General features: G+C 39.1%; 1 protein-coding gene across 1 annotated transcript in view; it reads left to right on the top strand.

Moving 5' to 3' along the window:
* Positions 1-4,190: 4,190 nt before the first annotated feature.
* The window catches only part of LOC139740667 (sodium-coupled monocarboxylate transporter 1-like), a 37,972-nt gene continuing 29,111 nt past the window's right edge, over positions 4,191-13,051 (top strand). Inside the window, exon 1 of the mRNA XM_071651238.1 lies at positions 4,191-4,773. Within this exon, the coding sequence (XP_071507339.1) occupies positions 4,369-4,773 (405 nt within the window). The 5' untranslated portion in view covers positions 4,191-4,368. The remainder of the gene's footprint in view (positions 4,774-13,051) is intronic.

Raw genomic sequence — 13,051 nt, 5'->3', positions numbered from 1 at the left:
CACTAAATTGACCATGCTGATAAACTCCTCTGTCAGACAGCACTCTATTCTTATGCGTAATACACCTGTATCAATATATCAGAACACTTGTATGTACAGGATCTTTAAAAAATCCGTACTCGTGCTTTTGAAAAAAAAAATGGAAGAATAATGATGCATCTGTATCACATCACACGAGTTTGTATGACCACCTCATGTGAATGTAGTATACTGAATCTTGGTACATTATTATTACGTATGCAAATTACTTGGATTACACTGATGAAATACTATAATATATTGAAAACACCTTAAATTATGGTTGTAATGATATGATTAAGTAAGTGAACTGTTGAGCCTGAAAAAGTGGCAGGAAAAGAGGAATGGAGCAAGAAAAGAAGTGAGGTTTTAGGGAAAGAGTGAGGGAGAGAGAATGACAGAGAAAGTGAGGATTTTGGGGGTATATAAACAAAATCCATCAGCTTGCTTATGATCTCTTCTCTATTTTTTTTTTTTTTCGGATGACCCATTATATCCCAGCAGCACAAATAATGTGTTTCACATTGTTGATAAATGACAGTTTGAAATAAGGAAGAGAAGAGTTTGATCTCTGAACGAGATAAGTGCCACTCTTCTGCATTTTCAAGCAAGTCCGTCATCAGACAGAGCAAATGATTAAACCGTTCCCTTGAGAGGTTCCTGGTGTGGCCGACTCAGGACTTCCACCATGATGTTCCACGTGGTGGTAAATATTTTGTATTGAGATTAAAAATTTAGCACCAATTTCAGATGAATCCCCGATACAGATGAGCTAGTGCTCTAAAGCTCAAAGCATTGTCATGGATATTGGAGAGTACGACCAGGTTGTGATAATACGAAAAAAGAACAGTTGTCGGTCATGAGGTCAAAGGGCCAGGGTCAAAGGTTTAGTGAAAATGTTCAAATTCCCGAATACTTGCTCTCTGAAGCAATAATTAGCCATCCAACTGAAACTTGGTTCAAGGGATGTAAATACATTTGTAGTTCTGCTAAACTTCCAAAGATGTCATAGCAATTTTTTATCCAACCATGTGAAACTGTTGTCTTACATTGTCAAGATGTACTTTTTAAACCTACAATCGGGAGAACAATGCAATGTGGCGAAGAAATACCAGTCGCCATAGTGATATTTCCAGTTTTCGTCGTTTCCTTTCGTTTTTTGTTTTAGCACGGCATCAAGATTCAAACAATGGCTGTCTTTCAACATATCCGTGCAAGGAAAAAAGCATATAGAAATATACAATTACAATACAAAAAGAAAGAAAGAAAAAATAATCAGATATATACTACAAATAAGTACACAAAATGGTGAGCTTGGTGAGTACGCTGTACAATGTGATGATTTAAAAAAAGATAGATCATAAAGTCGTACAAAGAGATAATAACCTTTTGTTATCAAATATTGATAGCAAGATAACAGTCTAAATTCTGTTTAAAACATATGTGGGCTTTATTAGCTTTAAGTTCAGTTCGGCTTCGGCAAGGTCTCTGAACACAATTTAGAAGACATTCTTGAGGCACATAACAAGGGTGTGGGATTTTACCATCTTTTAATTGGTATGCAAAGCGTGTTGAGCAAAATGTGCAGAACACGCGCGTGCATGTGCGCAGGCTTGCACAATCGAAAACAAATACAAAGACACGATAAAATCAAAGGTAATTGGTCTGTCTTTGTCCTTGCTCTTTTTTTTTTACAGCAAAAACAGCAGACTCCATGACACAGCAAGAAACTCGCTGGTCTGGTGTGCTCATCGAAGACCATTGCACTTTGCCTTCATGGTACTCCACCTGAGACAACGTATTATAGGACGATATACATGTACATGTAGGCCTATGTATTTCAAAAATTTTGAAATTCGGGAATTTATGCACGGACCCTTTCGGTAACATCCTCCTAATTTGGGTATTTTGGACGCGTCTGTAGGGGCTCCTGAGGGCACCACCATTCCACCACCATCATTAGTAGACAATTAGGCCTACTAACTAAAATCCCCCCCCCCACACACACACATTGATGATTTCTTCTAAGTTTGGTCAAAATCCAGTCACCAGTTTCAAAAAAAAAAAAGATAATGTGTTGTCTGCGGTGATCCCATCCTCGTCGTCAGTAACGTGTTGTGAGGGGGTTGGGGGTTGGTTGTTGGGTTGTTGGCGTGATGTTGTTGTTGGATGACTATGATGTGGTAAGGCACTTAAAGCTCTACAGTCAATTGTAGCCATTATGTTGATTGTGTCCCCATTACAATAAAAAAAAACAACGAACAATTTTATGGACGATGGACGTCACATGATAGAGACGCGGGATGGCGAGGGATCGGAATACCTCCATGAGCTATTTGGCTCATAATGAGATGATGTTGAATAGAGAAGGAAAATCGATTGTGTAGGCCCTTATCATTTCAGACTTTTCGGTGGGGATTGGGGAGGGGCGCCCAAGATCATGCCCAATGGTACGCACAATAGTAAAAATTGACCAGGTATAATTTCAAGAAGATGAAAATGGTGAAATTTAGACCCAATTTCCCCCCCCCCCCCACCATTGGATCTTGGATCTGATGTGAACACATTACTTTAGAAATGTACATTTATCATTAATGACTTATGATAGGCCTACTTGTTGATAACATCAACTCGGCTCTATCGATTTTGTTTTGTTTCGTTTTTTAGATTGCAAATTGGGTTTTTGGGGTGGGATGCAAGGGGTACCCAAAAGTGTCATCACTTCCATTTCCAGAAATATTTACGTTATTACCCTTGTGATTATCAAGTTTGGCCATGCATTCTCCCTGAAAAGATGAAAATGTGAATATTGGTTCCAAATTTGATCTCCCCATGCACCATCGATCAGGTCCAGAGGAGGGCACCCAGATCTGTCATGGAAGAGCTTGTGAGTTGAAAGTAGCGCACTTGCTCATGTACTTAATTATTATCTTCAATCACTCCTGTTTCGGGAGAAGAAGATTTCTATTTAAAAAAAAATAAAAGAAAACTCTGATTCTGGAAGAATTTAAGAGAATTCCACAAAAAAAAAAAGGGTCTAGGGCAATTACCCCCTGGGCAATTACCCCGCACCCTTCCCCTGGCCCTAATCCTAATCCTAATCCTGAACCTAACCCTAACCCTATTCCAAACTCCTAACCCTAAACCTAATCCTAACCCTAATCTTTACTCTAACCTTACCACTAACCAGTATTTGGCTGGGGGGGGGGGGGGGTAATTGCCCTCTGGGGGTAATTGCCCGGATACGCAAAAAAAAAAAAAAATCATTTTTCATGTAAATTACACATTCCATCAACTTGATACTGACATATGTCAGGGATATCAAATAGCAATTATTCCCCCTGCTTTCTGAAAGCTGTAAGTGCTCATTCATAATGCTTGAAAAGTTGATTTTTGTGGAGTTTTCTTTATATTTTCTTTACATTGTTCTCCACACGATCACGTAGGCCCTACGTCAGAAACTCCAGTAGTCTCCTCATCCATCCAGCGGTTCCAACACCAAAACTTTAAAAATTCATAACTTTTGAATGAATTGTCCGATTTTCCTCAAACTTTCACTGATATGTTCTATTCATGTTGCTGCTTTCACTCAATCCACATTGATCTTTAAATCGGTTATTGACCCATGTGTGTATACTATACGCATACTTGTATCGTATGTCATTACCGGTACTCTCCGTTTTTTATTTCTTTTCTTCTTTTAATTCCCCACCTCCCTCTTGTTTTTGTTTCTCTCCTCAGCCCTTTATTTATCTTAATTGCAGTACATTGTAAAATTATACCATTTCCACTTATCTGCATGTATATCTGGGGGGATCTTGTTTAAAACAAACTGTGCTTTTTTTCAAGGTCCCACGTCCACAAAATTCCATGTAAACATCAACCTGGTTCAATTTTTGTAATCCCAAACAATGTACATGTCCCATGCCCATGCATGGGTGTTACGCAATGGAGCGTGCCTGACGATGTCGCTGTATACTAGTACGTATGGGACTGTGGAATTTGGCTGTGCATTTGCTACCACGTGCTTGTCTAGCGGGCAGTTACGACATTGCTTCTGACGAAGAAGTGTGTGTCCAGTGCAGTGTGTGTAGGGTACCCGTCCGCACCACCGTCTGCATGCTTTATTTGTGCACTTCCAACACCCGGCGAATTCCGCGTCCCCGGTTCTCGTAGCGTACTGGATTTCGGCCTCTGCCAACAACTGGACTGTTACTAGTTTGTGGTTGCAGGCATATGTTTGTTTTTTTTAATTGTAATGTGAATAGCGGAAACATCTAACTTTTCGCAGAGTTGTAACTGTAAGTCTGGACTCTAAAATCGTTGACTGAGCTGAGAACGGGCCTCGACATGGACGCAGCTACATTCGCAACAACAACCGGTGAACCGGCGCCGCCCGGCTACAATGGCCAGCCGAGCGGCCCGGCAACTTTCTCCGCAGTCGACTACGTCGTGTTCGTGTTGGTTTTACTGGTATCAGCTTCCATCGGAATCTACTATGCATGTACTGGTGGGAAGCAGAAAACCACGCAGGAATTCTTTGTCGCTGATCGCAAGATGCCGTCAGTTCCAGTTGGTTTTTCTCTCCTCGCAAGCTGGATGTCGGCTATAGCACTTCTTGGAACTCCATCCGAGGTCTATGTGTACGGCACCATGTTTTGGTACATCGGCGGGAGTTACATCCTTATGTCACTTCTAGTCGCGAATATTTACATTCCTACGTTCTACAAACTTCGCTTGACCAGTGTGTATGAGGTACAGTATGCCCCTAAATCAGTGCGATGATGAGGCTGAAAGTGCAAGAGAAAGTACCAATGAAAAAATAAGGATCCCACCACAATTGGTCAATGACATGTCAAAGTGATATTACTGGTGTGGTGGTGGGCTGCAATTTTGCAATAAGGTCAAAACTAGGAACCAATATAAAAACACCAAAATTCTGATGACAAATTGAAAGATAGGTCTAGATGTCATAACACTCATATGGAACCCACATAAAATACTTTACTTCCATCTTCCAATCAGTAATTATTTAATAGCCAACTGAAAAATTACTTTTGTCATTTAATAAGCTGGAGGAGTACATGATGTAGTATTTACAAATCTAGACAGAAAGATCAGTCTGTCCGGAGGAGTCTTCTATATTTTTTTTTTACGTTACGCTCTCCTCCGTAGACAAGGAGGGGATCCATGAAGCCAGACGCAGTCTCCGCAGAACATTTTCCCGATGACCAGATACAGGCCGATCTTTCGGTCAAGTACAAATCATACCAGTACTGGCAGTAGCAGTATGAGAGGTTGTTTTCAAATGGTATAATCTCCTTGTATACTACACTAGTTGTAGTACTGGTGGTACTACAAACATCATGTAAATATACCCCAAACTGTTATAGAATGTCCTAACACATATTCAGGGCTCTTTGTTTTGTTTTGTTTTTGTCTATAATCCATGTCCATACAATCCATGCTCTTTAATTCACTTTGTGGCATTTGTACAATTTTTTCCCCCAAGGTTTTGTATTACTTGTAGTCTCACCTGTTCTCGTCAGACCAGTAAATAGGCCCTACCAAGTTTTTCATCTTTATTACTGGTCTAATCTGAAATTTATGGGTCCTGTTCCTCTTTTCTTTTCATTTTTTTTGACTGACTCCAGGATCCAACTACAATGTAAGTTATTAGGTTTCTGTTATCATTTTTTACTTCAACTGGTCATTGTGGACTGTCATTAAATTTGGCAAAATTCCTGAAAATAGTGACTTTTACCAGTCTGGGACCATCAGAGACCAGCACCAGTGTTAAGCATTGTACTTGAGTTTTGACTATATGTTTGTGTTTTATGATGAATACAGGGGTCTCTTTGAATTATAACGGGCCCTTGTGCTCTCAAAAGACTAAGCTGTTTTTAATACGTGTAAAGACTGAAAATAGTAATATATACAAACTTATATTAAAATACAGACTGACCAGCATCTGACCTCTTGGCACTCGCCTTTAATAATGAAAAAGAAAGGGGAAGAATTGTGTCATATAGAGAAGGAAAAATTGTCAAGGATAATAAGGGCTCAATATTACTGGTGGCCAGGGGCCACTAAAGATTGGTGTTTGGCCACCAAATTTGAATACTGTACGAGCTGAAATTTTCGCGGTGGTTTTATTTCGCGAATTTTGCGAATCGCCTTTGAACCATGAAAATAACAACATGCGAAAATAACAACGCGTGAATAACTACACATACGTTCAGTTAGACCCTCGCAACCGCGAAATTAAAAATGCGAAAATGTCCTCCAAGTAGTAATTCGCGAAAATATCTGTACGCGAAAATTTCAGCTCGTACAGTAAAGGGTCTGTTGGTGGTCCAGTCAGGCAACTAAGATTTAAATGTTGTTGTTTTTTGTTTAGTGGCGTTTCACATTCTCTTTGGAATACTTTGATTTGCCGTAAACATCTAGCTATAAATTTTCTTTTTCCTTCCTTCTCTTTCTTCTTTTTTCACACAAAAAGGTAAATTATTGCCATCGGGGTCCTTGGTCAGCTGTTGGCACATCGATTTGCCTGCTTAAAATGGATGGTCATGTTTACCTTTATTTCAGGCCACTGCATATCTTTTTCAGGTCACCAAAATTTCAGGGTGGTGTTTCATCAACGTTTGTAGTTGTTAGCGCTGACAATTTCAGCAAAATCCTTGGTTTAGATTGGCTGAGATGCTCTGGTCACTGACTGTTACTATGGTGATCCAAGTTGTCAGCGCTGACAAACGTTGATGAAACACCCCCAGGTTTAAAGATTTTAGTGGCCTATATACTGTAAATGAACCATCAGAGAATTAAAAGTTAGTTTCAAGTTGTGATATAAGTTTGCAAATGAGGATTGTGATGTAAGGAGAGGTTACTGCGAACTGATAGTGATCTGATTGGCAAGATTAGATATTGTGAGGAACACAAAATGCTGGAGATAGCAGCGTACAGTGCATACTTTATATTTACACTCCCTGTACTCTTTTAAGTACGGGAGTATCTGTGCCTGGTCAATAATTGTTATCAGATACAGTGATCATAAAACTGTTAAAGAGTTTGATGTAATCACAAGGTAGGCCTTTGAAGTTCCTTAACCTCAAAGTTGTTTCATCACGGAGTGCTGTGCTGTGCATTGTGCACACAATGTTTACGTGATATCATTCTGGATTTTAATATGTCATGTACCGGTACATGTACAGACACTTTGTGATGACAGTAAAGGCTCTAGAATCGAGGGAAACAAAAAGCATTAATTCAAACACCTACAACAACTTTTATTCTTCTGTGTAGCTTCCAATAAATATTTCATTATTTACATACAAAGGATATGCTAGAGCCCTGTTATTATGTTTGAGTGGGACTTTCAGATGACTCCAGACGGATGATTGATTGCAATGCAGAACCGAGGCAAAACATTACTTCATGACAGGACAGTGGCTCAAAGTGGTACATGTAGACTGAAATTTCTGTCTGTCCGGAGGAGTTTTATATCATTTTTTTTTTTACTTTCACGACTCTCCTCTGTAGACAGGAGATTCCATGAAATCAGACAGGCGTATGTCTGTAAATTGTAGTCTCTTTGGAACATATCCCAGATGACAAGATACATGTACATCGTACAGACCAATCTTCGATCAACTAAAGTGTAGCGTATCTGACCTTGAAATCATGTGCCTGCATCATATGTTTGGCTGTGTAATGTTGTTTTGTGTCATCTTGTCCCCTCAAGAAAGAGGCAGAGATATTCCGTTCATTGGATATGGCATGAAATGGATGCCTTGTATGTGAAAGAGACTGACACGGACAGGCCTCAAATTCCACTTTGATTTGAGTCATGACCATTTTGGCCTTGACTCTCAAATTTTTGGAGGAGTCATCAAGACCAGTATAGGGGAGTCAGGACCATTTAATTATCGTACCTAAAAGTAATGTTTTAACCCTCACTGACATTGATTTGATTGATTTTTCTTTGCTTGGCAACATTTAAAGTTACCACTGTTGTTTTAGAGTGTGATGCTGCATGTGCTTTATATGTACCTGTAGCTAGATTGTATCTCACACAGCTGAACTGACAATGTCCAGCGTTAGGTTGTATGTGTGTACACAAGTCTGTGAAAAAAGAATGGGGAAATGATATCTTTGTCTTCAAAACTCGTAAGATTTTCTAGTTACTTTTACAGAAAAAGATCACAGCCAGTGACTGTTCATTGAATTTTGGAGGGGCATCGTATGCAGATGGTGGACATCATGGCCATTGGCCGCATGAATGGCCTCAGTGTAATTTGAGCACTGTAACTTTTCACTTCGAGAGATCGCAGTTCAATACTCCCAAAGAACAGGGTGCAATGGACCAGTGACACCAGCCTTTTATTAATCACTTCAGTTCAGACAGTTCAGACTACCAGTACCAGTTGTCCGCCAGTGGTATCAATAAAGGCACATGATGCCACGTGAATCCAATGAGTGAATGAATCAAGGATTTGACTAATCTGTGGTTAAAAAAGAAAAGAAAAAGAAAATGACTCATGTGTCCAGTGAGGTGAGAGCTCAAGCTTTTTTTTGAACCACGCAAAATGAATACTGCTCAATGTGAAAGCTAGTACTGCAAAACTTGACAAAAATAACAAAAATTGTGACTATTAGTGAATTTCTATGATGATGTGTTTGTTTAGCTTGATTGTACATGTACCACTAACTGCGACCAGCAGCCCCATACGCATAGCGTATGCGTATGGGGCTGGTCGCAGTAAATGTACCACATACCTATTATGTATAGATTTTCTACTAGAAATAGTACATTTCCTTAGGTACACGCGTACATACTACATGTATGTTGATGCGAAAATAGATACTGAGAGTAGTTGTCCTGAAGAGAATAAGATTTTCTAGAATTGAGGTTTCATAACCTAAAAAACAATAGAAGTTTCAGTGGTATGTATAAGGGTGTCAACAGATAACTTGTTTTGAGTAAAAGACCTTTTCTATTTCAAAAGAGCATGGCCTTTCAGTTACATACCTTTTTGTTAAAAGACAATGTCTCAAGTATCAGATCTTGAACTGCGTGGTTTCAGGCTGTACAATGTACATGTATGTTCACCACAGCCAATAGCCCTTCGAAAGTGAGCTCTTCATAGAAAAACAATACTGTGGGTTAACTCTTTTCAAGGACAAAACACATCCAAGTTTTTATGATTACTTTAGTTAATGGTGTTTCAATAGGCTCTTTGGAAGTATTACGGACATCTTCTTCTTTTTTTTTCATTTTGATAGTGTTGTATTCTGGTGTAGATGACTCTCAGGATAATTTTCAGTAGTGAGAGTTGTCCGAACAAAAATATAGTGGTAATCAGTGAGTTTATACTGCCCAGGGGTATATTCCTTCATATGAAAATCACAGATGGTTCATTTTACTCAGGCCTAATTGGGAAGAAATATTTGTAATCATGAGAGTGTGCAAGTGCTTGGAAATGTATTATGATAGGTTGTACAACTTGTATGAGATTATTGCATACAATATGCATTTTTCAGTTGTTGCAATGGCACTGTAGGGTATGAAAGAAGTTTAGTTTTGGAATCTGAATGGGATCTAAATTAGGCCTATCAGATTCATACTAATAAGCAGAGAGAGAGAGGAATGAAAATTTGTTTTCACTCTTTCAGACTGACATACAGTAACACAGCTTGGCATATATACTATACAAGATATAAATGACTGCTGTGTACGAGAAAACCCACGCCCACCCTAGTTGAACTTTAGAAATGGGAGTAATGACAGTACCCTGGTATTCATCAATTCATGGACCTTCATAGTCACTCATTCAAAACCCAGTACTTTGCACCTGGATGGGGAAAAACAGACCATAATTGAATTGTGACTAAATAAAGCAAGGGTATTCATCTTGAGTAACACATAATCATCGTGAACACTCATGCAAGTGCAATGAGTGGGGGTGTGTGATCCGCATACTTACATCTACTGCACAATGTACACTTTGTATAGTGGTACACACCATACCTGTTCTGTTCAGTCTTTTAGTTCATCAATGCATCATCTGTTGATGTGCTATTAAGCAAAGCACTGGTTAGTATATGGATGTAACCCTATATGCTTTGCATCATTACAGGAAACAAAATGTCGAAATATTCATCCATGGTCAGCCCTGTAACAGTTGCATACAGCTGTAAGTTACATCCAATATATCCAACAACAGGCCTTGTACTCAGTTAATGTGCATGAATACTTCTACAAACTTTATACTATTGTACACGGTTCATGTAAATGTGTACAGCTGAAAGCGAAAGTAATATTAAGAACAAACATTTTAAAAGTGACTGCTAATTATCTGAATTGATGATGACAGTTTAGCACAAAAGTGTTATTGATGAATCTTCGGTCTTGCAAACGAGCGACTGTTGACTTGGAAGCTTGATCAATTCATCTGGCGTCCGCCTCATGAGTCGTCAGTATAGCGTATGTACAGTAGGCCTTTCAGAGTTTCAATATTCTCAGCCTTATAAATTTCGAAATCTCAGGGAAAAAAGGTCTGTTTTTTACTGGTGGCATTGCAGTAAAATTTCATGGCCTGTCGACGAAACCTTGAATATCACAGGTTTTAACACGAATATGAATCTCTCTTAATTGTGTTTGTGCAGTGCTCGAGTAGTCGTGCAAATGATCGGCAAGATGTAGATTAGTTATGGAATTTCATGGAACCTATGGAATACATGTACACTGCTGATCTACTGATCTAATGTAATGATGGGTTTGCAAAGGTGTTGACAGGTAGGCTGTTTGTCAATACTGAGCAATCTGGAGATCAGACTACAGTACCACATTCAGACCAAAACCCATGGTGTTAAACTCCGGAATGGGAGTGCAACAAATCAAGTACATTGTATAATGGTGACCTGTTATAGAGACCGCTGAATGAGACCCATACAATATCATTGGCAAAAACTCTCAGAAGTCTCCAAGACCAGATACCAATAGTGTCTATGTGGAATGGCTCTTAAACTTCTTAAAAGATCACTGAACGATCAAAAAGAAATTTTCCAGCATACTTCTCAGAGATCTGGGACCTTGAAGAGTCCAGAATGTTCACTGAAAGACCAGTGATTGAGAGATCAATGAAAGATCATTTAAAACACTTTCTGAGATCTTCAGTCAAGATCTCTAAGAGATTCTAGTCTTTCGATAATCCCTCAATGATCTCTCAAATATCTTTCACTGATCTTCTCCAAATAGCATATGTGGCAATTCTTGGGAGACTGATGAGAGATAATTGAAAGACTACTAGGACCCTTGACCACTCATCGAGAGATCGCTGAAAGACATCTGGAAGCCATTTTCTTGAAAGACCGCTGAAAGACTGTTTTGATCCGTTTGAAAAAAACAATTTTGGAGATCATGAAGTTCACCGAAAGATCACTTTAGGAATCATGAAGGACCTCGGGGTTCATATAAGACCACGTAAAGATCATGGAGAGATCTGCTAATTTTTATGCGCTTTTTCAGTGGTCTTTGAAAAGTCTTGCTCTACATGGAAGTGGGGTATAACTACAGTCAAATCTGGTGCTTCTGTAGCTCGCCAGACTCGGTTGTGATGTTGCCAGCTCAAAGTATCCGTATGTTTACTTACAATGTACAAGTGACAATCGAAAGAAGCCCACTATAGACCACGCATTCGCCCTCTATAGTACGATACCTGTGGTTTCTTTTTTCCACACTACATCGCATGAAAAAGTAGGATGTCATTATGATGTCACATGAATTTCATGTAAGGCTAAATATTGTAGGCCTAAAGAGAGCTCTGCACATTTCATGCAAGATCATCAGAATACAAAGGGAGCTATGTAAATGGCACATACAACTGTACAGTGTATTTCCGCTGAAGAATTTCTTAGTGTTTAACAGTGCAGAGAGATGTTGCCATACTTTGCTGCAGACCATCTAAATACTTTACTGCAAAGAGGCATTTCAACTCATGATTCGCAAAATGTCTCAATGTTACAGAGATTGGCACATTTTTTCTCTCAAGACCTGTGAATGGTTTGGAAATACAAAGGTAACCACTGATAACTTTCAAACAAAAACAGACGGACCAAAAAGGCTTTGAGAGATACTTCCGCTCATATCTACAGAACATCTTAATTACTGCATAGAGACATTCCACTCAAGATCCCCCCCCCCCCCAAAAAAAAAAAAAAAAAAATTAAAAAAAATTAAAAAAAATTAAGAGGTTGGTACGTTTTCCCCCGAGACCTGCAAATGTTTTGCGAGTACAAGTCCATTATGTAAAAGGGCAGCCACTTACAAGCTTCAAACACAAAGAGAAACAGACCATTTGAAAAGGCCTTGCTTTTGAAGGAAGTGAAATTGCGGAAGTGGATTTGGAATGACACTGGCACTGTTCGACGGTCTTCAATAATGATTCCCTTTTATCGGAAAAAAAAAATCAGTTCAAGTGTGGCCAATTTTGTGTTTAATAATACAAGTCATTATCGACACCTTAAAATTTCTGGATTGTGGGCACGCCTACCGTGTTCCGTCATTGATTTGATTCGTTTGACTTTTTTTTTAAAGGCGAGGCATTGTGTAATGATGATTGTCGAATGTCCGGACAGACACAAAATGATGGTCTTGTTACGGGTACAAAGCACACATAATATACAGATCGTACAGTGCGAGGCAAAATTATTATTTCTTCAGCTCATATGATATGGTTTCCAAGATCGTCTATCAGAACCATTCAATCGCAAGATTTTCCTCAATATATTGTGTTGTTTTCATAGACTCACTGACAGAGATCGGGGGGAGGGGTACTGAGTATTTCATGAAGCGTTTTGGTCGGATATTTTTCTGACAAACAGTTATTTTACTGAAATCCTTGCATATGATTGGCTGAGAGCAAATTGTCCGACAACTTTGTCGGCAAAATGCTTCATGAAATGCCCCACAGGGCTTCGTAAATGAACAGGTATACCTGCTATATCTAAATTCGTCTTCAACAGTCACAAC

The sequence above is a fragment of the Diadema antillarum genome, unplaced genomic scaffold (assembly GCF_040938485.1).
Source record: "Diadema antillarum isolate AM-2024a unplaced genomic scaffold, OU_Dant_1.0 seq00000871_RagTag, whole genome shotgun sequence".
Classification (NCBI taxonomy): Eukaryota; Metazoa; Echinodermata; class Echinoidea; order Diadematoida; family Diadematidae; genus Diadema; species Diadema antillarum.
This window is presented reverse-complemented; position numbering and strand designations above follow the sequence as displayed.